This window comes from Diabrotica virgifera, chromosome 8, assembly GCF_917563875.1.
Source record: "Diabrotica virgifera virgifera chromosome 8, PGI_DIABVI_V3a".
In the NCBI taxonomy this organism is placed as follows: domain Eukaryota; kingdom Metazoa; phylum Arthropoda; class Insecta; order Coleoptera; family Chrysomelidae; genus Diabrotica; species Diabrotica virgifera.
The window spans coordinates 190,757,569-190,783,338 of NC_065450.1; the positions used below are offsets into that span (position 1 = coordinate 190,757,569).

The following is a 25,770-nucleotide window of genomic DNA, read 5'->3' on the forward strand; positions in this document are numbered from 1 at the left end:
ATATTGTGCCGATGTGTGCTTTTGCCCTGGGGGTGGCTTTCACCCTCTTTTGAGGGTGAAAAATATATGTCCAAAATAAGTCTGGAAATGGGTAAACTGACTAATTTTAAGTAACTTTTTTTTATAGAGCTTTTTCGCCAAGTCAACACTTTTCGAGTGAATATGTTCATTTTTCAACAAAATAACCACATTTTTAGACGGTTTTTCGCAAATAACTCAAAAAGTAAGTATTTTGTCGAAAAAAACGTTCTTAGCAAAAATATAGCCTATATAAAAGTAAAAAAAAAATGGTGTACGCGTTAGGTCTCTGGATCTCGTAGAACCAGAGTTATAGCCAATGAAAAATAGATTCATATTCACCAAATTTCGAATAGAATATTTCGACGTGAAATATCCAAAAAATTAAGCACTTTTTGGGGAAAACCCATTAAAACTTTTTTAAAGTGTTTAAAGAAGCTTTATTTTTGTGTTACAAAAAGTTTCTAGCGTTAAATTTAAGATAGTTACGCTCAAAATAAAATTGGTCCCTTTTGTCTTTGCAAAAAAATCGGGGAGAACACCCCCTAATTAGCAACTTAAATGAAATTAATCGTTACCGCTCCACAAATTATTTTACTTATGTTGTGTTTATATGATCTGGAAGCTTCATCGATTCAAAGTGCTTATTTTTGAAAGATTTGGTTTCAAAGTAAAATTTTTTAAAATATAAATTTTGAAAAATATATTTTTTTTTAAATAACTTAAAAATTGTTAGAGATACCAAAAATCTCGAAAAACAAAAAAAGTCAGGTTTCCTTTTTTTAATATCATATATTTTTTGTTTTTCCCTTAGACAAAAATTGATTCAAGATATGGTGTTTCTAAATTTGCATACATTCGTGTTCAGTGACTCGTTCAACCCTTTTTAACTACAGCCCTTTCAATAATAAGGACTTTGAACCGATGAAACTTACAGATCATATAAACAATATATACACGAGTCAAGAAACTTGTGAAGTCGTAACGAATAAGTTCATTTAAGATACTAATTAGGGGGATACTAATTTTCTCGATTTTTTTACCAAAACCAAAAGGGACTAACTTTATTTTGAGCGTAACTTGTTTAATTTTGATGCTAAAAATTTTTTTTATAAAAGTTTAAATAAGTTGAAATGAGTTTTCCCCGAAATGTGCTACATTTTTTTGTTATTTCACGTTAAAGTATTCCATTTGGAATTTGACGAATATGAACCTCTATTTCATTAGCTATATCTCTGCTTCTACTAGGTGTAGAGACATGATATATACACCATTTTTTTTTAAATTTTTTACAGGCTATATTTTTGCTAAGAATATTTTTTCGACAAAATACTAACTATTTGAGTTATTTGCGAAAAACCGTCTAAAATCGTGGTTATTTTGTAGAAAAAAAAATGAACATTTTCACTGCCAAATAACTCGAAAAGTATTGACTTAGTGAAAAAACTCTATAGAACAAAAGTTACTTAAAATTAGCCAGTTTATCCATTTCCTTACTTTCTTTGGACAAATATTTTTTCACCCCCCAAGAGGGGGTGAAAACCACCACCAGGGCAAAAGCACATATCGGCACAATATCACTTTTTTTCTTTGACTTATTAGCTATGTGAATGCCAAATTTCATGTCAATCCAAGCGGTTCTTTAAAATTTAGAAGTTTTGCAATATTTTACCGTTAAAGAACGGACTATTTGTTGAATTTTGATTATTAAGTTACCGATTATTTTGTCCTTGGATGTATAATTTGTATGTTTGGATGTATGTATATGCTTTTTATGTGAGTTAGTGAGAGAAGATTTTTATTGTAGAGTTTTTTTTGATCGCCTGGATAACAAAACAACAACGTTCGTTCTTTTTCAATAAATATTCTTGAGGAAGCAATTGAAGCCTGGTCGGCGATTTGGAACCCAGTTTTTTAAATTGAAATGGTAGTTTTCAATCCTTTGGTGGGATGTGCTGGAAATTCTTTTTTTGTGGTTTCCGTTGGTTTGCTGAAAATTTGGGGCACGTGAAGATTTGTTTTGGAAGAACCTCTAAAGATTAATTTGATGTTTGTTAATGGCCCGGCTGAGAGTTGCTTCATGGACTTTTTTGCATGAAAAAGGTAAGCTGAAGTCATTTTTGATTAGTTTATTGGTTTTGAGTTTTAAGAGGTTAGTTCAGTTATTTTTATTGTTTTTTTTGCTAGGGTGTTCCGGTAGTAGGTACGATAATTGTATGTCTTTATCGATCCTGGGGCTTTGAAGAAGTTGTAATATAAGTACATTTATTTAGCAGTTTTATATTTGATGTTTAACCATTTGACATTTTGACAACATGTAAGGATGATTGCATTGTGTTTATCCCAATGAACTGTCAACACCGATGGAATGGGCAAGAAGTGAATTTAATGACGCCAGGATGAGATAGCGCTAGTCAGGGAAGGAGGGAAGATAATGACCATCTTTCGTAAACAAAAAATTTATAGTGGTAGTCAGCGTTGCCAGCTTGAGGTATTTTTCCATAATTTTGGAGTAATTTGAAAGCGTCTAGAGGAATTTTTCTAAGCAGAAATGGTTGGGAGGGACAATTATGAGATATTTTAAGGGGTCATGGTAAATTAAATTTGCGTATATACGTAGAACTGTATAATTATATTCTCATATAATCGAAGACGATAGGACATATGAATTATTTCCAGGGCCTTCTGTTGATAAGTACAGTGGAACCTGTTTAATTCGAACTTCCATAATTCGAAATCTTCTTTAATTCGAATTTTTATTCTGGTCCTTAGCATTTCCTATATAAGTAATAGTAAAAAGTCGTGAATAATTCGAATGATATTTTGGATAATTCGCACTTTTCTACTATCTTTTCTGAATATCTTAGAATCTTTTGTCATTATTGAGAAGCTAAATTCTAAAAAGCAGCTAAAAATTTCTGATCTCTTTGGAAAAAAATAAAGTCAGTATTTTTGATAGCTTGCAAATGTTTTAGTTGGCGTTTCTGGCCAAATTTTTTAGCCCATTTTTTTAGGTTGACAAAACTCAGGCAAAGAATAGGAACAAGAACATCTCCAAGCGATAAAAATGATCAACTACTGATATTTATCATTTGCAGATGTTTTTGTAGGTAATCCTTGTTTTTGTAGATTTATTTTTTAATTCGAATTTTTGGATAATTTGAATTTTTTAACGGTCCCCGAGATTCGAATTATCCAAGTTTCACTGTAGTATATTTTGGTTTACTGTTCTCTACATTTGACTACTAATTTATTAAAATGCGGCAAAAATTTAAATTTAAGGGGTTTGAGTTTCAATTTGAGGGAATTTCAGTTTCTAAGTGGGGGTTTTATAAAATCACATCTGGCAACTCTGGTCATTATCATAATATCCAACCAATGAAGAAGTCAAATTTTCCCTGACAAGCTCTGTCTCTCTCTAGGACCTCTCATTGTATGTTGGCCGCAATCTCGCTTCACTGTTTGAATGGGATGGGGCCATTCCATCCGTGTTGACAGTTCATTGGTTTATCCAGGAAAATGGCTTGTTATTGAAGGAAAATAGATGGTACCAGGTTATGTAGTATTTTATTTTAATCATGTCTCATGCTCTAAATCAAACGAACTATTTAAAAAAATAATTCCAACTGAGAAAGAGCTGTGGTAAATATCATTTTTGTTCGTATGGAAAGCTTAAAGGCAACAACGGTTTCAGCAGGACCAGACAACCTGCCTTACAGCCGGGGCGTCTCTTCGAATACTGGGTGATCAATTTGGGAGATCGTCACTCACCAAACCTAATGGCACCTGATTCGTAATGGAGAATGCTGTAGGAGGCCGATGGATCCACCAGCTGACATTCCGGAATTGCGGACTAGAATTAAAGATTTTTTCGTGCCAGATGGCAGCTTTAACATCTATGTTTTATCGGGAACGTCGTCGGGAATAATTTTTGCTAGGCTATAATCATGTATCGGTACTAATACAGATAATCATAAACATTTCAATATTCCTTTCAGTACTGTTTAGAGTTGCACAAGTTTGACTTGAATGTTTGAACTTGACTTGAATTTGACTTAATTTCAAGTCAAACTCAAGTCAATCCTTCTGACAAATAATTCAAGTCAAGTCAAACTGGTCAATCGTACAGGTTTGGAAATTCAAACTCTTTGTCAAACTAGTTTGAGAGAGTTTGAAAAATAATTTATTTAGTATATACTTTTTTGTCGAGATAGATATGTTAGTTGCCAATTAAGATAAGAAAATTAATAGTACAATGAGTGCCATATAAAAGTAACTTGATACAAGGAGCGATTATAGTTTATCGAAAACTAGTTCTGTGATGTAGCCCTTTTTAGGGATTTTAACAAATATACCTTTTATAAAGGATTTTAGTAGTTTTTTGTAATATATGGTATACTGCCAACTTCAGGAAAACTTTTTCCTCCTGGATATGGTATATACATATACTCGACTTAACAAGTTTATTTGAGCATTCAAATAATTATATAGTAGCATTATGGTTATGGTTAAAATATTATTAAATAAACCAACAGAAACCAGAAAATTCTACCAAAAACTTAACAAAAGCAGAAAAGAATTTAAACCACGAACAATGATGTGCAGAGACAAAGAAGGAGATATAGTAACTCAACAGAGTGAAATACTGCAAAGATGGACTGAATTCTTCAAAGGGAAGTTTAAACAAAACGGAGATCCACTATATGATGAAAAAATTATACTGGATCAAACGGATACCAGAGAAACAACCCCCCCCCCCCCCTTCAGTAGCTGAAATGCAAGAGGCAGTTACCAGACTGAAAAACAATAAGTCACCTGGATTGTCTAACATTAGCGCAGAATTAATAAAAGGAGGCGGAGACTCCCTATTGAATGCGATACACGAACATATAGTGAACATATGGAATAATAAACAACTGCCACAAGACTGGAATACCGGAGTAATCATTCCACTACATAAAAAGGGAGATCAGCTTCAATGTAACAACTACCGGGCAATAACGCCACTGACTGGCATATAAAATACTGTCAAATATTGTGTATGAGCGATTGAGACCATAATATGCGGAACAAATAGTTGGGGGATATCAATGTGGTTTCTGCAGGCAGAAGTCCACAATAGATCAGATCTTCGTTTTGAGACAAATCTTGGAAAAGACTAGTGAAGTGAATTTAATATAGAAACACATCATCCCTTCATTGACTTTGAGAATGCCTATGATAGTATCCATCGAGAATTTCTGATCAACGCCTTAAAAGAGTTTAATATTCCAACTCATCTCATTGATATAGTAAAAGAAACACTTAAGTACAAAGCAGGGTTCGAATTCAAAACGCACTAACAGATACAATCCATGTTAGAACGGGCCTACGACAGGGAGATGCCCTATCCTGTATTCTATTCAACATCACATTCAACACCAGATGAACAATAATAACAAAAAGTGTACAAATATTGACATTTGCAGATGATGTTAATATCATAGCTAGAAGCAAAAGAGAAATGATAGAAGCATTTAATGCTATAGAAAGAGCGGCACAAAACAGTGGCCTAAATATTAATGAAATAAAAACCAAATACATGAAGGCCAGAAAATCGACAGGCCAAAGAAACCTAGAAAAACTGACAATAGGAGACTATAACATCGAAAGCGTAAAAAATTTTACATATCTAGGTTCACTAGTTACCGCAGATAACAATGTCAGAGAAGAAGTTAAGAGAAGAATACATATTGCTAATAAAACTTATAATGGACTCATTAAACATCTAAGATCTAACAACATCACGAGAAAAACCAAATGCAAAATATACAAAACCCTGATAAAACCGGTCCTTATATATGGATCAGAGACATGGACACTGACGAAAAGCAATGAGAACTTATTAGGTACGTTTGAACGAAAAATCCTTAGGCACATGTATAGGGGGGTGAAAGAAAATGACGTATGGCGCAGAATCTGGATGGGTCATGTTGAACGAATGTTGGAGACCGAAACACCAAACACATAATGAAGCAAACACCAGTAGGGAGAAGGTCAAAAGAAAGACCCAAACTTAGATACATGGAACAAGTGGAACAAGATTTGAAAACAATTGAGATTACCCACTGGAAGAACAAAGCAAGGAACAGAACAGAATGGCGGAAAATCCTAGAACAAGCCAGAACTCAAAAAGGGTTGTCGAGCTACTGACGATGATGATGATACAAGAAGCGATTATAATTTATCGAAAACTAGTTCTGTGATGTAGCCATTTTTAGGGATTATAACAAATATACCTTTTATAAAGGATTTTAGACGTTTTTTGTAATAGGTATATGGTATACAGCCAACTACAGGAAAAACTTTTTCCTCGTGGATATTCACTCGACTTAAGTATTAGTATAGTAGCATTACGGTTATGGTTAAAATGTCTGGTTACTCGTGTGTGTGTTTCGCGGATGTTCATCTGCTACAGGAAGAGGAATAAGTTTATTTAGATTTCCTAAAAATAATAATAGATAATTGTTATTGCTTTGTAATTGTTGCATATTAGCTATTATTAGGTATAAAATAGTCTTAATTTGACTTCATTATTGACTTGATTAATATTATTGATAATAAATTATGACGAAAGTGATTCATTTCCTTGTATACATTACCCTTAGATAATGCATAAAAAGCTAAACTTCGCTCTGCCAAGCAAGGGATATTTCAAAAATATTAAATTTGGTGTCAGTGCATGTATAAAAATACAGACGCAAGTCTCGGAAGGGCTAGCCAGGTCAAAAAATCAACAGATGTTGTCCGGGTGTCAGTGACATCGCACTCAAAGATATCCTTTTTTTACAAAAGAAAAATATGTAGGTAAAGAGTTCTATTTATACACGAGAATTTATTATTTAAACGACACAGACAAAATAATATTCAAACTAAAAATTGTTGGAGGCTACTAGATTAAGAAAGAATTCGTTGGATGGTTTTTTTATCATAAAAATTGTAATTTAATCTACTTTAACGCAAATTTATGAAGGAACAACAAAATATTATATTTTTGATAGAGTAGGTTTAATGAATTTTTTGCGACTTTGCAATGTCGTTTTAAAGAATTAATTCACATTAGTTCAAATAAATCAGTATATTTATATTTCTTAATTAATTCTGCTACGACTACAGATTTTTTTCTCTTACAGAGTACAGATTAGCACAGTACAGATTAAGACCTATCCAAATAAGTCAAAAAAGTCGGTAATTGGAAATAAACACGTTACGCAATATGATATTCAAACTTCAAACTGTTTGAAGAAGTTTGATTTCAAGTCAAAACTAAAGATATCGAAATCAAGTAAAGTCAAACTTTTTTACAAAAAAAGTTTGGTTTTCAAGTCAAGTCAAGTTTGTTGAATAAAATCAAACTAGTTTGACTTGATGCATCTCTAGTACTGTTTATTTTGCCGCATATCTAAATTCCTAGAAGCGCACCATCCAGTTTTTGTATGTACATCAGCTTGAAAGTATTAATTTATTTTCTGTCTGTAAAAAAAGGGAATAAATATAAAATATTAACTTTCGTATTGATAGGTAGATAAAACACCTACACAATATAAATATTCAGAATATTAAAAATTTTTAATTTAATGTCGACTCCGGGTTTTACCGAAATATTTTCTAAACCTTTAAAATTTAGACAATAATTTGTGAGTTTTAAGTAAATTAATTATGTTGAATATGCACATTAGAAGAATTATTAATAATAGAGAGAGGTTTCAATAAATTGTAAACATGATGACTGCCAACGTCTGAATAGAGACCCGGCACCTAAAGAAGAAGAAGATGTTTAATATCGAGACCTTTTGGCGCTACCTTCGTAGATAATTTCAACAGAGTAATACTTACGTCGACATTGATACCTTTGACAGCAAATGTCTTTATATTGGGGTATTCACTAGGGGTATACCTGTAGAATTCATAACGCCCCCTATACCACTTTACTGAATATAAAATGTCTTTTTCTAAATCGTAGGAACAGTGAAGCGTAGAATGATTGAAGCGCTGCACTACATTGGGCTCGATTGTCAGAAGGACATTTTTTAAACTGAGTATATCTGAAACAAAAAAAAATCATATTAGTTTGTACACACATACTGTTTGGTTTCTATTTATATTTTGCTTAATAATTGGTGCATATTCTTAACATTTTATACTAATTTTAGCATATCTATAGATCTAAGACTATTTCGTAGTGGAGATAATACTACGTATTAGATATTTGAAAGGGACTAAATTCACAATTCAATAAATTTACACTTTTATGTACTATCAATAAATGTTGAGTGAGTCTTGTTCTTTAGTTGGCGTGTCCGTATGCAGACGTTGGCCGTCATTATGTTTACAAGTTCCTGAAACCATTCTTTATCGGCTACTGCGCAAAATAAGGTTGAACCACACTATTGTCTAATATTAAGCAACCATGGAAGTTTCTTTAGATCACTCCATCTTTTCCTTTCACTTTATGATAGTCTCCAGTTTTATAACGCTAACGCGGCTTTGGGATTATAGCAGGGAAGTCTGCTATATTTAGGGCCTACGGTATACAAGAAAGGTAACAGAACCAGTACACCAGTTAATAGGGAAAAAATCATCGATTTCCCGTAAAAATGTTAAGCAGGGTTTTGAACGTTTTAAACGATATGTGAGGGATAAATGATGATAATTCCGTGAAGACGTACCTTTTTCTTTTGTTTAAGCAGTTACAAAAAATGAAAAACTCAGTTTTTTTACCATAAAATGTTTCTTGTCCATTTTAGAAAAAAATGTTTTAAATAAATATTAAAGACCCTAAAAAGTTCTTTAATTTGGTGGGACCCATATTGAAATATATAAACAATTGACCAAGATAATTGTAAAAAACTCTCCTTTTTGCACTAATTTATAGATAAGAAAAACTGTATTTTTTGCAAAACCATATTTAATTTAACTACTTTAAATTATTTCAATAATTGGGTTATTTCAATGTGCTAAATTTCAACTAGATCGACGAAATAGTTTATAAGTTATTCAATTTGTTTATCCCAGAGAGCAATTGTTTAAACAACTGTTCTTGCCCTAACAGAGACTGTAGAGATATTCTACAAATCGCAATCGATTATCTGCGACTTTAATTTTAAGATGTATTGAAAATGTTTTAAGATTTTATCAAAATTTTTATTAAAAATCCGTCTGAAAAAGACCCTACTTTTTAGATTATAAACATTTAGAATAACTTTTACAGTTTTTATGTTACACGCTTGTATGTAGGCTCACTGAAAAGCTGGTGAAAAATATTTTATATGACCAATAGAAATCAAGTTAGAATTTTTTTTTCATTAAATCATATTTCCATTGTTTACAAACATTAAGAGCTGAAAATTAAACGAGTTGTTTAAGAAAATCTATATTTTATGACTCACTTCATAGATTGTACATGCAGTGAAAAAAATAAAAAGTCATGACCCGTTAAACTGATGGTACCCAATTTGAAACACGTTGGAAAATTTGCATTTTGCTATTACTTACTTTAACTTTACAATAATTTCATAAGAATTACTTATATTTATTTATAACTAAAAGTTGTGAAAGAATAAGACGCAATGTAAAAGACAGCTCAGGCCCAGAAATTAAATTGGTTGAAAACACGATCTTATCCATAAAACAAAAAATATTTTTAGCAGTTAGTAAAAATAAAAAGCAATCGATTGAACTTTTATGCGCAGAGATCAACAAAAGTAGCAGATGAAGAGATGCAAACGTATTAATAGTGCAGACAGCTCTTTACGAACATACATATTATATTATTATGAACCTGACAAAACCGTTGTAATAATTGGTAATGATACCGATCGATATACTCATAATATTGACGCAACTCTCTGCTTCGGACGATAACATAATATAAATGTTGAACAAAAAAGGCGAAAAAGGAAAATATATCTATTATAAAAAACTCTAACAAGAAGTAAAACCACTTCTATGTAAATTGGTATATTTATTAAAACTTAAAAAATCCCAATGGATTGAATAAAATATGTCCAATTCAGAACGTTTTCAGACCTATCGGTCCATCATCAGTGAATGTGCATACTTGCTAAATAGCCCCAGAACCAAACAATGGTTGAATTTAAAATTCAATTTACATTATTTAAAAATAATATTAAACAGGCTAAACGCCGATGTTAAAGGATATCGCCTATGGGAACATGGTGAAACCCTACCAAAACCACAATCAACCATCTTAGTCCAACTTTCTTAGGAAAAATCCGTACAGTTTATACCATATTTTTTACAGCAACATCTTGTACTTTTGCCACCCGTTGAACATTTAGATGTTATTTGTTTTAATATCTCTTCAGGAATCAAACAATCTAAGGTGTAAATAGGTTTAAAACACATATCAGTTTTTTTCCATCCATATTGGGTATCATCCAGTTTTTTACCTAACCAGTGTTGTATTGTAATTGATGATAAACGCGAACTAAATGCTGATAACCTGCACCTTCTGTTGGGGGCAAATTTTTAAATTTAAAAGATTTTTTCCCTCTATTTCTTCCAAATTGTAAAAAACGTAACTCATTTAATGTCAATGTTATTGTGATGTTTTTTTTTATATGTAACATCAATTGCAGCAGAATATAAAGCAACAATGATATCGCGTCCGTTTTTCATGATGTCCTCCTTGTTAGCATTCTCGTCATAAAAAATATTTATCAGATCTAAAATTTCTGACGATGCAGTTAATAATTTGAATTTTCCTTGATTAAAAAAAGAAGACGTTGTATCACACCCAGTAAAAATATATAAGAACCCAACGTATTTTCTTAGATGAGAATGTTAAAAACTATTACAACTATAATAGATATACTAAAAGGGAAGTTCCCTAGGTTGGCTGTATACCATAAAGTTAAAAAACTCTAACAAGAAGTAAAACCACTTCTATGTAAATTGGTATATTTATTAAAACTTAAAAAATCCCAATGGATTGAATAAAATATGTCCAATTCAGAACGTTTTCAGACCTATCGGTCCATCATCAGTGAATGTGCATACTTGCTAAATAGCCCCAGAACCAAACAATGGTTGAATTTAAAATTCAATTTACATTATTTAAAAATAATATTAAACAGGCTAAACGCCGATGTTAAAGGATGTCGCCTATGAGAACATGGTGAAACCCTACCAAAACCTCAATCAACCATCTTAGGCCAACTTTTTCCTAAGAAAGTTGGCCTAAGATGGTTGATTGAGGTTTTGGTAGGGTTTCACCATGTTCCCATAGGCGATATCCTTTAACATCGGCGTTTAGCCTGTTTAATATTATTTTTAAATAATGTAAATTGAATTTTAAATTCAACCATTGTTTGGTTCTGGGGCTATTTAGCAAGTATGCACATTCACTGATGATGGACCGATAGGTCTGAAAACGTTCTGAATTGGACATATTTTATTCAATCCATTGGGATTTTTTAAGTTTTAATAAATATACCAATTTACATAGAAGTGGTTTTACTTCTTGTTAAAGTTTTTTAACTTTATGGTATACAGCCAACCTAGGGAACTTCCCTTTTAGTATATCTATTATAGTTGTAATAGTTTTTAACATTCTCATCTAAGAAAATACGTTGGGTTCTTATATATTTTTACTGGTTGTGATACAACGTCTTCTTTTTTTAATCAAGGAAAATTCAAATTATTAACTGCATCGTCAGAAATGTTAGATCTGATAAATATTTTTTATGACGAGAATGCTAACAAGGAGGACATCATGAAAAACGGACGCGATATCATTGTTGCTTTATATTCTGCTGCAATTGATGTTACATATAAAAAAAACATCACAATAACATTGACATTAAATGAGTTACGTTTTTTACAATTTGGAAGAAATAGAGGGAAAAAATCTTTTAAATTTAAAAATTTGCCCCCAACAGAAGGTGCAGGTTATCAGCATTTAGCTCGCGTTTATCATCAATTACAACACTGGTTAGGTAAAAAGCTGGATGATACCCAATATGGATGGAAAAAAACTGATATGTGTTTTAAACCTATTTACACCTTAGATTGTTTGATTCCTGAAGAGATATTAAAACAAATAACATCTAAATGTTCAACGGGTGGCAAAAGTACAAGATGTTGCTGTAAAAAATATGGTATAAACTGTACGGATCTTTGTACAAACTGTGCAGTGGAAGAAGAGGAGAAAAAATGTTGCAATCTGTTGCAATCAAATGTTGCGCTGCAGTGGTTCTTGATGATGTCGAGTCAGATTTTGTAGAGAATGAACTGTAACTACAAGTTGCCGATAAGCGATTTAGAAGTTATAAACGTTCACTAGAATAATCAAATTAAAATTCATAAACAATGTTTTATTCTTTATTTTTATACTTAATTATATAAATTTATTAAAATAATATATTACTATCTAAACAAATATACAACTTTAATTGTAATTACTGAACTTAAACATACATCATTAAATAGTGCAAACATAATATTTCTACTTATTAGATGCCTACCTAGACAAATATTAATAGCTTCATTATATTAAATCGTAATAAAACAAAAATTAGTTTTTTAAAATCTATTAAGGGATTTTAAATACTTTTTAATTGTTTGAAATAAAAAAATAAATAAAGATAATGTATTGTACTAATTTCTAATTATTTTATATTTATATCAAAATAAACTTTATTTAATAAAATTTAAAGAATTTTTACGAAATACTTGTAAAATTCAATAACTTTTATAGTAAAATTGAATCAATTTCCACAGGACTTTAGAATTTTTCCAGAAGGTGAAATTTGCATAATTTTTATTATTTTCTTGACCTACCCCAGTTTAAAAAAGAAGGTTGCGCGCTATATGGAAGGTGATAATATATTGCAGTTTTTTTCCAAATAAGGAAGCGGAGCTCGAACCGTTCCCACCTTCACTTTCGTTGGTGGTGTTTCACAAGTATCATCTATTTAACGGGTCATAAGTTTTTATTATTTCACTGCATATGCAATCTATAAAATGGATCATAAAAATAAAGATTACCTTATATACCATATTATGTTCAATTTTCAGCTCTTAATGTTTATAAACAATGCAAAATTTGATTTACTAAAAAAATACTTCATTCCTATTTGGGTCATATAAAATTATTTTTTTTATATCTTTTTAATATGTATTTTTTCACCAGCTTTTCAGTAAGCCTACATGCAAGCGTGTGACATAAAAACTGTCAAAGTTATTCTAATTGTTTATAACCTAAAAATAGGGTCTTTTCAAACGGTTCTTTTAATAACAGTTTTAATAAAATGTCAATTTTTTAACATTTCTTAAAAATGGAGTCTCGAATAATTGATTGCGATTTGCTAAATATCTCTAGAGTCACTGTTAGGGCAAGAACAGTTGTATAAACAATTGCTCTCTGGGATAACCAAATTGAATAACTTATAAACTATTTGGTCGATCTAGTTGAAATTTATCACACTTAAATAACCCATTAAATGGCATAATTTAATGTACTTAAATTATATATCATTATGCAAAAAGTAAAGTTGTTAATATTTATATATTAGTGCAAAAATGAGGGTTTTTTGCAATTATCTATGTCAATTGTTTATGTATATTAATATGGGTACTATCAAATTAAAGTTCTTTTTAAGATCTACAACACTTATTTAAAACATTTTTCTCTAAAATGAACAAGAAACGTTTCATAGTCAAAATACTGAGATTTTCATTGTTTGTAACTGTTTAAGAAAAAGAAGAAGAAAAATTAGCTGTACGTCTTCACGGAATTATCATCAGTTATCTCTCATCTACCGTTTAGCACCTTCAAAACCCTGTTATTTTTTCATGTTTTTTTTTCCTATTAACTGGGGTACAGTGCTAACCGCCTATTATTACCCCTGGTTTTACCAAGGTACTCATTTTATTCAGGCTGAGTCGACCTGGGCCTTATAGACATTTTAAAAAATGTCTATCTGTTCCTTTCGGTACTGGGATTCGACCCCTGACCTACCTGCATGGAAGTCAAGCATACTACCTACAACCTGAGCTATGTATTCCTTCCACTTTTCCGTGGATTATAAGGCGAAGTAGATGGTATAATATCCTTTAATTATATGACCTAAGTATTCTGTTTTTCTCCTCTTTATGAGACGTTTGACGTCTCATAAAAGAAGAACGTTTTGAATTATTTATAATTTGGAGAACATCTTCATTGGAAGTGTGCCAAACCCACGATATCTTTAGGAATCGACACGATTTCGATTTTCAAAAAAATTAATCGGGTTCAACTTTAAATTACCTTTTTTCGCTTATCTCATATTATGACATTTTTAGTACACAAAAAGGCATACTGGATAAAATCGTGGTTGAACTTCGTGTTGAAATCCGACAGTCTAAACCCAACCATTGGTTTTTGGTTCAATACATCGCAATAAAATTACCGCATAATAAATATATTAACAGATTTTTAACCGATAAAAAATCATTGAATCGTTTTGTTTACAGTGGTTGATTCGTATTTATCAAATTTTTTTACAATTTTCATGTTTTATGACATTAATTGAATCTTTTAATTGACATGGAATCGATTTTAAAATTTGTTTATTATCGTTTTGATATTATTGAATAATTCAATTTATACGAGTGATTGTGAAATTATTTGTAATTTCGGAATATACCTTATATATAATAGTTTATCGGAAAATACCTATCGACGGTTAAACTGCAAAACCTCAGTCAGTTTTATGTCACTTTAGAGGAGGAGGAGAGACGAAAAACATTTTTTCTTTTTTATGTAAGATTCAATTTATTCATTTTGTGTGTGTAGGGTTCTTTTTAGGTAACAATTCCATTACCATTAAGTAAAATTCAGTAATATGGATTTTTTTGTCAAAGAGCGACTTACGAGGTTTTGTCTCATAAAATGCACCATACGAGGTTTTGTAACTTAAAATCTTACTTATGAGGTTTTTGTAGATGTCGCTAGTACCATTAAATTTAAATATTGACTTACAAGCTTTCGTAGTTTAAAAGATATGTAAAAGTATAAACCAACAAAGTATAAAAGTAATAATCGATCAAAAGTCGACTTACGAGGTTTTGCAATTTAACCGTCGCTATGTAATTTTTGGGAAAAGTTATTTACCAGCAATTTTATTGCTTATTAATAATATAGGTATGCAAAGTCCGAAGATAGTATGCTATTTTTTTAAACAAATTAGCGCTCCGAAATCTTCTTTTTTTTAATATTACTCTGTAACTCAGAAGATTTTAACTTTACCGCAAAAACACCCAAATAAAAATTCACCGTAATTTACCTCTGCATAGAGATATTTTTCCCTCGATTTGCTTTGACAAAATTATTTCTCGAAAAATCCGGGGTTTTCCAACAAAATTGAATCAGATCAGCTTAGTTAAACTTCTATCGCCGTGTAGATAGTGAAACACCAAATTTAAGATTTTACTGTTAACAATTAATAATGAATGATAAATGATCAGACACTACATCTTGTCTCTATGAAGTGATTCGAATGAATGAATATTAATGTATGCTTTTTTTGGTGGCAGTATTTTTCTGGGTCAATAAATCATCAAAATTTACGTGCAATTGTCGAATCTTATTGTTTATGATTTGTAATAGTTAACTGTTATATACAATAACAAAATGAAGTCAATTTGATATATGAAGTGTTAAAAATATTGTATAATTGTCGGATATGAATTATGAATATTTGAGATTATGTTCAAAATATGCTCAAAATATTATGTTCTTATTTTGTTAATAACAAAATAATGGCTTATTCGCCGAAAAACTCGAAATGCGTTATATACAGCAAGTTTGTAGTCTTTTTCATAGTATTTTTATACGCTAAATCGATTGTCACTAGTCGTGATAGCTTAAACCACGTTCCGACTTTGTTATTAATAAATTATTGCAAAAATAACGGTTTATAGTACGTCTACTCACGGTTTTTGCTCTAAATTTTAAAAAACCACTTAGAATGACATGAAATTTGGCCGTATCTAACAGGTCAAACAAAACAAGTGATATTGTGCCGATGTGTTCTTTTACGCTGGGGGTGATTTTCACCCCGTTTCGGGGGTAAAAAAATAAACCTTAAAAATAAGTCCGGAATTGGATAAACTGATTAATTCTATGCAACTTTTGTTCTATAGAGATTTTTCAGCAAGTCAATACTTTTCGTGTTATTTGCGAGTGAATATGTTCATTTTTCAACAACAAACCAAATACCTAACTCAAAAAGTATTGACTAAGTGAAAAAACTGTATAGAACAAAAGTTGCTTAGAATTAATCAGTTTATCCACTCCGGACTTATTTTTAAGGTTTCTTTTTTCTGAAAAAGGGTGAAACTGACCCCCAGGGTAAAAGTAAACATCGGCACAATATCACTTCTTGTTTTTTTTGACATGTTAGCTACGTGTATACCAAATTTCATGTCAATCCAAGTGGTTTTTTTTATATATAGAGCAAACACCGTGAGTAAACGTACTATAAACCGTTATTTTTGCAATAATTTATTAATAACAAAGTCGGAACGTGGTTTAAGCTATCACGACTAGTAGAAATCGATTTGGCGTATAAAAGTACTATGAAAAAACTACAAACTTGCTGTAGATAGCGCATTTCGAGCTTTTCGGCGAATAAACAATTATTTTGTTATTAACAAAATAAGAACATATTTTGAGTAATCGAGACTAGTCGCATTCGATTCAGCGACCAAAAATACACCAGAGAAGACCTTAACACTAACAATTTATTTACAGGGCTTCTAATAATTCTTGAAAAAACACCTAATTTTACCATAAATTGTTAATAACAATTAATTAAACGCACCACATTTGGGCCTCCAGACCACTTCCATTGGATTCAGCGACCCAAAAAACCTATAATACCATCATCAAATCGCGGCGAGCTAAAAGTGCCCACGGAACCCCCTATGTTGCGACTAGACTAGTATAAAAAGGCACAATATCTGTCTAACTTACTTGCAGAATTGAAATTGGACTATCTGAGCGGCTTTACAAATGTTTTAAAGTTGTAAATAATTTTTTGGCTTATAAATAAATAGAATATCTCGGCAACTATTAAATTAAATTAAATTAAGAAAACGGCGTTAGAGAGGACGCGGCAGGACGCCTCTTAAAAAAAGCTTCCTTGCGATAAGTGGTCCCTGAGATATAACCGGTCAAAGTTGACCGGCATTTTCTACGTAGTTATAAACATAGTCCTGTCGCCAGGGGGGGTACAACGGCCTCGTTAATTCAGATGGACTTACCCAAATTTTTTTTATGTATTTTGACCCGTAGAACACGAATTTTTTGGGTAACAGTTGATCCGGATGTCGATAAGATTGTTATAGACCAAGAACTTGAGGAATCAAATAACAGCGATTTTTGGCAAAACAAAACAATATTTTGTATTTTTTGGGTCATTTTAAGCAAAAAATATTTCTACAAGTTTTTTAGTAGGATGCACAGTTTTCGAGATAAACGCGGTTGAACTTTCAAAAAATCGAAAAACTGCAATTTTTAAACCCGAATAACTTTTAATTAAAAAATAAAATAGCAATTCTGCTTAGCGCCTTTGAAAGTTCAAGTCAAATTATGTCGGTTTTGATTATTTGCATTGCTAAAAATTTATTGTGTTATTGCTAAACAAAGCTACAAACAACTAGTGCGTGAGTGATGTTTCTATGATTTCTCATTTAAAATCGAACGAGTAGGTAGAATAGGTACTAGTGCAATCAAGACTATTTCTACGTTACATGCGTTAAAACGCATGTAAAAGCACGGGAAACCCTACGTGTTTATAGCTTTGTTAAACAATAAAAAAATAAATTTTTACCAATGCAAATAATCAAAACCGATATAATTTGACTTAAACTTTCAAATGCGGTAAGCAGACTTGCTATTTTATTTTTTAATCAAAAGTTATTCGGGTTCAAAAATTGCAATTTTTCGATTTTTTTAAAGTTCAACCGCGTTTATCTCGAAAACTGTGCATCCTACGAAAAAACTTGTAGAAATATTTTTTACTTAAAATGGCCCAAAAAATACAAAATATTGTTTTGTTTTGCCAAAAATCGCTGTTATTTGATTCCTCACGTTCTTGGTCTATAACAATCTTATCGACATCCGGATCAACTGTTACCCAAAAAATTCGTGTTCTACGGGTCAAAATACATAAAAAAAACTTGAGTAAGTCCATCTGAATTAACGAGGCCGTTGTACCCCCCCTGGCGACAGGACTAACAGTAGGATGGTAATTTTCGTACCATTACCTTTTTATATCGGTCCTCTTTCCACATACAAATTTTACTATCTGCAGGAGACTCATAACTAGGGAGCGGATTTTATGCTAAATGCATATTGCTCGCATATTTCGCATATTTGAGAACTTTACCAAATTTTTCATATTTTTAAAGAAACGTGCATATTATGTGCATATTTAAAAACATTTTTATCCAAACGAACAAATTTTAAAATTTTTTAATTCGACACAAAATATTCCCCCGCACATGCTGTCATATCTTTTCGAGGACTACCTGAAGTCACCCGATCTCTACCCAAAAAGTGCGTGTAGTACGCCGTCATTAAATGATTGTAAGATGTTGAAGACCCATCGAGTAAGAATCCTATATATACCCTATTAGAGAATGTTTACACCTCTAAAAATATCGTTTTACGATTTTCTGACTAAAATTTTAATTACATAATATGATTTAAATCAGATCCCGTAAATTAGTAAAATTAGTTAGCTTTAGTAGGTCAATGCTAATGTTTAGTCTTTGTATACAAGTACTGATTCTAAATAAAGATTCTAGCCTTATTTATTTCCGGATCAAAACCTATCCCCAGCTTCTTTACACAAATGGAAAATTATTCTGCAAAGCATGTAGTAAAATGGTGAGTTTCAGATTGCTTTCTTTCTCTTTTTTTTTTAATAAATAATATTTGGCTGCTTCCACAACATTTTAAGTTTAAACAGTTTGAAAAAGTATGTGTTATTGACTGCGTTCACCAGATGCAAACACGTTCACAAATGTTTGCGCTTTGATTCTAAACTTGTTGACAGCGAGCTGAACGGTTCGTTGTTTAGGTTAAAATTTGACATTTTGCTTGCTTGGTTTGAAGGTAACCTAAAATAAATTTTCTCAATAAATACGTTTTTGAATTTATTTTTTTTTTATTAAAGGAAAAAAGAAAATTTATTTAATAGATAATAACGTAGCAGAATGTCTTCAGTAGCCTTTATTTTATATATAAAACCCTTATCAATATATTCTACAATATATACAATTTAAATTCCCGCCATATTTTTTCAATATTTAACACGTTTGCAAAGTTCAACTTAAATATCTTATGTTTGCAAAAATGGCGACCGCTTTCCAAACATGTTTGACGTTAGCAAGTCGTTCAGAACCATAAAGCGCAAACTGATTGTCAACGTTTGCATCTGGTGAACGCGCCCATTGTCGAAGATACTATCTCAGCGAAAATTTTCGGTAACACAACACGTCGGGACAGAACTACATAAGTCAAAATCCAAGAAGATGACCGAAAATTACAAATGTCAATGTTAATTTTAAACAAAGAATAATAATTGATGAATGTGAATTAATACGTGGAGAAATTTTGCAAAAAGTGACTCACGAATTTATTTATAGGCTTGCACGTTGTCAGGAGGTGAACAGCAAACATTTTCAACATTTGAAATTATTTTTTTTTATTTTTAATATCATTGGTCTAACGTAAATAAATTAACCTATTTTTTAACTGTAAAGAGATTTATTTCTTGTTTTATTAGTTTTTCCTTCCAAACTTGGTATGTATGAACTAAAAATAACAAGTTCTTTTAAAATCTGCAAAAATATATAGGGTGTCCCATTTAAAGTAAATAAGTTAAGGGTATTTCCGGTGAAACCGGAAGTGGAGTAGTAACAAAAAATATGGCATCAGATGCCTTTTGCGTCATTGTAATTGCATGCAAAGTTTCATAAATATTGTTCTTTTCGTTTCAAAGATATTTGCTTGGTTCCATACTTTATCCCAACTCTGTATACACATCGATGTTCGTTTCAATTTATGTTTTGACTTAATTTGATTGAAAATCAATCGTACCGCATGGAAAAAGTTATAGCGGACGGACTATACCACCGAATTCTATCCTACTGCTTGGATTTTATTGAAATTTTGGGCCTAGCCTATATTTATCTCCTAATTCAAAGTCCACTCTATTCCGATGTGTGCTTTTATCTTGGGGGTGGTTCCCACCCCCAAAATTTTTTGGTTAAATTACCACGGAATTCGCTATAGAAATTCTAAGCAAAAACTGTTGAATAATTTTTTTTGAAAGCTCAATACTTTTTGAGATGTTCGTGGTTGAAAATTGGCCATTTTCATTGAAACATAATACCTTTTCGGACGGTTTTTTGTAAATACTTTAAAAACTATACATCTAACTAATAAAACTATATTAAACATTTTTGTAGGTTATAAAAAACAAAGAGACACTTGCCTTCATAAATCTTCTAGTTATAATACAAAAAGAGATATATAGTAGGTGAAAATAGTTTGTTTTTTGGTACATTCTCAAATTGGTGTATTCAACTTAAAATAACAGAGAAACGGTCGATTTTAGGTGTATAATGCTACTAATACCTTTTGTAGTGCTTGAAAAGACCTTTAAGATAAGCTATATTAAAGTTCCATTACGTTAAACTAAGCGAGATAGGCTGCAAACAAAATTGATAACTAATGTATTTTAAGAAAAAATGAGAACTAATTGTAACCCCCCATCCACCAAAATGTAAATGCATGGTTTTCCTTCTACAATACCTTTTATTATAGTGTTATTTCTATGTTCAAAAAGTTGGACGGGTTTAAAATGAATGGTTTTTGAAAAAAAAGATCAAATTATAGAGCGCATTTTTAAATTTTCATAAAAATCTTCTTTTTCTCCATGTAACTTGAAAATGATAAGTGATACAGTAATGAAAAATAAAAAGAAAATTTTTACCTGCATAAGTCCTATATTTTTGTGTAATACCTTTTTTTCGTATCTCCTATTTTTTTCGAGTTACATGAAGGAAAAGGAAGATTTTGAAGAAAATTTAAAAATGCGCTCTATAATTTGATCTTATTTTTTTCAAAAACCATTGATTTTAATCCAACTTTTTCAACACAGAAATAACACTATAATAAAAAGTATTGTAGAAGGAAAACGATATATTTAAATTCTGTTGGATGAGGGGTTAAATATACTTCTCATTTCTTCTTAAAATACATTAGTTATTAATATTTTTGCAGAATATCTCGCTTAGTTTGCATGTAACCGACAATTAGTATTGCTCATTTTAAAGGACTCTTCAAGCACTACAAAAGCTATTAGTATCATTATACACCTAAAATCGACAGTTTCTCTTTAATTTCAAGTTGAATACACCGATTTGAGCATGCAGCAAAAAAACAAACTCTTCTTACCTACCATATCCCTCTTTGTATTTTAACTAGAAGATTTATGAAGCAAAGAATTTTTTTGTTTTTTGACAACCTACAGAAATATTTTATATAATTCTCTAGTTCGATGCCTAGTTTTTAAGTTATTCGCAAAAATCCTTCCGAAAAGGTGTCATTTTTCAATGAAAATGGCCAAATTTCAACCACGAATAACTCGAAAATATTGAGTGCTTAAAAATAATCATAGAACAGTTTTTGCTTAAAATTAGGTTCTCTAGCCTTTACCGTGACTATTTGAATTCGGAGCCAAATACCCTCATTGACTGCCCTATAAAGGCCTTAACAATTTTTATTAGAATCGATGGAAATTACTAAATTAAAAGATAATCACTCTAAATGACAGAGCAAAAACAACGGACGCCGTCAAAAAAATCGCGTCGCTCAAGTGGAATTGGGCAGGACACGTCGCCAGATTGTCAGACAACCGATGGACAAAACGTATTGTCGAGTGGAGGCCACGAGAAGAAGCACTACGGAGCAGAGAACGACCACCAACCAGATGGGCTGACGATCTGAAGCGTATTGTCGGCAACTGGATGCAAGCCGCACAAAACAGAGAAAGATGGAAAGAGCTGAAGGAGACCTATGTCCATCGGTGGATGAGTACGGGTTGATGATAATGATGATTCTAAATGACCAACTTTAGACAAATCTTCCCTGTCAAGCTCAACTTATTCAGTTAAAAATTATAATATGTAGATGCATAGTGAAATCACATCACTTGAGAAAGGCACTGTGTCGAAACATCTGTAGCGACATAATTTGCAATAAATGCTGTGGAAGTATTGTAAACAAAAGTTTTATTTATCCACAAAGAAGAATTTTCTGTAGCTTGCTGTATACCATTAACTACAAATAAATTTAGTGAAACATTTTTTCTTGGTAAAAGGTATATTTATTTAAAAAAAAAACCAAAAAGGGCCACAAATATCACAACAAAACGTTTTCGCTCTGTAGGAAGAGGATCATCAGTGTTACCTAAAATAAGTGTAACCGTATTAGTTAAGACAAAAGTTTAAAGTTAAAATGTTGACCAAGGTTTGGCTATACTTACAAGAACATGCTAATCCACCCAAAAATACAAAGCTAAAAACCTTTTAAAATTAGACTAAATGTCTTACATAAATAGATACATTATTCTTAGATAAAAAGTTTTATTTTTAGGTATTAATTTTGTTTTTATTCTTAACAAAACCGTACAATAATAAATAAAAATTGAATATGTTTTTTGTTTATTTATAATACTATACAAATGGCCTCTTGTGACTAATCCAGGCCGTTTCCTGATGGAATTACAGTATTTTACTTTTATATAATTATTACTTTAACAATTTTCTATTTGACTAATTAACACCAGCCCTAATCTACAAAACTACAAATTCTGAAAAACTACAAATTATAAACAATTCTAATAAACAATTTAACGAACAATTATTAATAACAATTCGAATAAACAAAATATAATTATGATTTTTTTTTAATTCTAACTATTTTTGTGAACACATATTTTTTATAAAAGTGCTCCCAGCTCTCATTTTCAGATGAAAAATGCCAGAGCACTATTTATCTAAAAATAGTCAAGAATAATTTAACCCTATACTGCGCAATGTAGCAGATCTGCTACAACCTATTTAAATAATCATTTCCTTAAAAGAGGATAGGTACGTATTTTCGGCTGCAATGCTATTCAAATGGGGATTAATTTTTTTCGAATCCTGAGAAAACTAATAAGTATTTTTGAAAAATTTAAACGCAGAATGAAAGATCACGTTATTAGCGAGGGCCGAAAGTCCCTGAGAACTTCTATAATGTTTATTTTAATAAGTTACAGGGGTGAAAAACTAAGAGAAAATTTAGTGTGATTTTTAATTTCAAATATATCATTCAAAATAAACTTTTTATTTATTCTAAGGGATTTTCGGCCCTCGGTAATAATTTAGTCTTTCATTCTGCATTTAAATTTTTTAAAAATATTTATTGGTTTTTTCAGGATTCGAAAAAAATGAACACAATGCCTTAGTAATATTTTCCAAATCTATCTTTGTCTTACATCGCACTCGGCCGAATATAATATTGTCAGCATATATTGTCAGTCAGACACTGACAATCGGTGACAATTTTAAATATTTGACATTGCATCGGGAATATGTTGAGTTATTGATTAAATATTATTGAAATATTGTGTATTTGATAAATAATTAATTTAAGAGGTGAACTTAATAAAAAGTTATTTATTGTGTATTATTTGTGGAAAATCCAAGCAGAGAATACATCAGGATAATATATTCTGTGATCCAAGTATTTTGTTGTTAAATATGTTCAAAATTGTAAGCGTTTCATAACAATATATTATTAAAAAATCACTTTAACACTTTTCCTCTTTTCTCGATTGAGTATTAGTCTTTGTTGTACAAATAAATTATTACAAGCACTGAATACATAGTTAGTGAAAAATTATCACATTCATTAACTGAATTAATAATTTCCAATTATAAAAATAACAGTTATCCAAGAACATTCGAAACCCATCTCTTTAAATTAATGATGACATTTTCAAGTAAAATGACATTCTAGTAATGTTTACATATCCATACCAGTGTGAATTTTACTACGCGTAATTTGCCGTGTAAAGACAGAAAAAGTAGGGATACACGTAAGATATTTGCGAATTATGTACCCATAGCCTTAAATTGTGTGTGTTTAAAGCCGTCGTTGTGCTTCGTATCAAGTCTGATACGTCCTTACGTACTAGGAAATAAGATCGAGGTAATTTATATTTTTCATAGCAATTTCTTCAAAATTTGTCCCTTTTTATGGTTGTATCACATCTGATACATTGCGTTTGTTACAGGATCATTAGGTACGGTAAAAAACCTTTGTCGGAGCGTGAATTAGAGGAGTTGGCAACAAAGTTTTGGAACAGTGATGACGACGTGGACAATAGCGACTTTGAAGAATGTTTTAGAGATGAGACCAACTTAGATCCTGTTGAGATTATTGATATTCAAAGCTTACCAGTAGAGTTTGAAGATGGGGTTACTATCACAGAGTTTCCAGACCAACCAATAGAACCTATTGAGAAGCCAACTATCGTCGATGTCGATGTGGAGGTTGAGCCAATCACTACTCGAATCAAAAATACAGTTTGGAAGAAAAAAACCTATCCATTGATGAAGTAGCGAAGACTTTTAGAGGAAATACCAACCTTCCTAATGCTATAATGGATTTGTCAACACCGTATGCTTTTTTCAAGTACTTTTTTGACAATGAGTTGATCGAAAGTTGTATCGGAGTCCAATACCTATGTTATTTAAAAGGATCCGAGTAAACCTGCTGGACTGACCACCGCAGATGTAAATTAATACCTAGGAATTTGCATTTATATGTCCCTAGTTCACATGCCTAATTGTCGTAGTTACTGGTCCAATTCCCTAGGCTATCCGCAAATAAAAACGTAATGAGTGAGAAAAGGTTCGAATTTATCAGGAAATATACACATTTCAACTACAATATGAGTTTGGATCAAAATGATATGGATTTAGATCGTCTTCATAAATTACGGCCCCTTGTCGATCATTTGAATAACAATTATTTCCAAAGCGTACCATTGGAACAAAAGCTTTCAGTAGATGAGCAGATGTGCGCCTCAAAAGGAAGACACTATATGAAACAATACATGCCTGCCAAACCCCACAAGTGGGGATACAAATTAGTTTTATGCGGTGTTAGTGAATATTCCTACAATTTCGAAATATTCACTATTACAGAAAACGATAGAATAAATCGAGGGGGAAATAAACCAGACCTAGGAGCAAGTGCCAATGTAGTTGTCAGATTATCTAGGATTATCCCGGAAAATCAGAATTATGTTGTTTACTTTGATAACTATTATACGTCATTTCCTTTACTCCATTATCTTGCTAACAAAGGTATATATTCCCTAGGCACTGTTAGACGAAACCGTATTCCAAACTGTAAGTTGCCATCTGAAGATGAAGCAAAAAAAATGGATCGTGGGACTTCAGTTGAGTATGTGTGTGACTTTGAAAGCGTGGAAATATCGTCAGTCGCCTGGAGAGACAACAAGACTGTTTGCTTGTTGTCAACATATGCTGGAGAATTGCCGAAAGGAAATGTTGACAGGTTTGACAGAAAAAGAAAGCAAAAAACCAATATTGAATGCACTAAGTTGGTTCAGG

The 25,770-nt window shown here is 31.4% G+C and overlaps 1 protein-coding gene across 1 annotated transcript in view; it reads right to left on the reverse strand.

Moving 5' to 3' along the window:
• The window catches only part of LOC126890370 (uncharacterized), a 368,464-nt gene that overhangs the window by 235,918 nt on the left and 106,776 nt on the right, over positions 1-25,770 (reverse strand). The window contains exon 2 of the mRNA XM_050659247.1: positions 7,894-8,102. Within this exon, the coding sequence (XP_050515204.1) occupies positions 7,894-8,102 (209 nt within the window). The remainder of the gene's footprint in view (positions 1-7,893; positions 8,103-25,770) is intronic.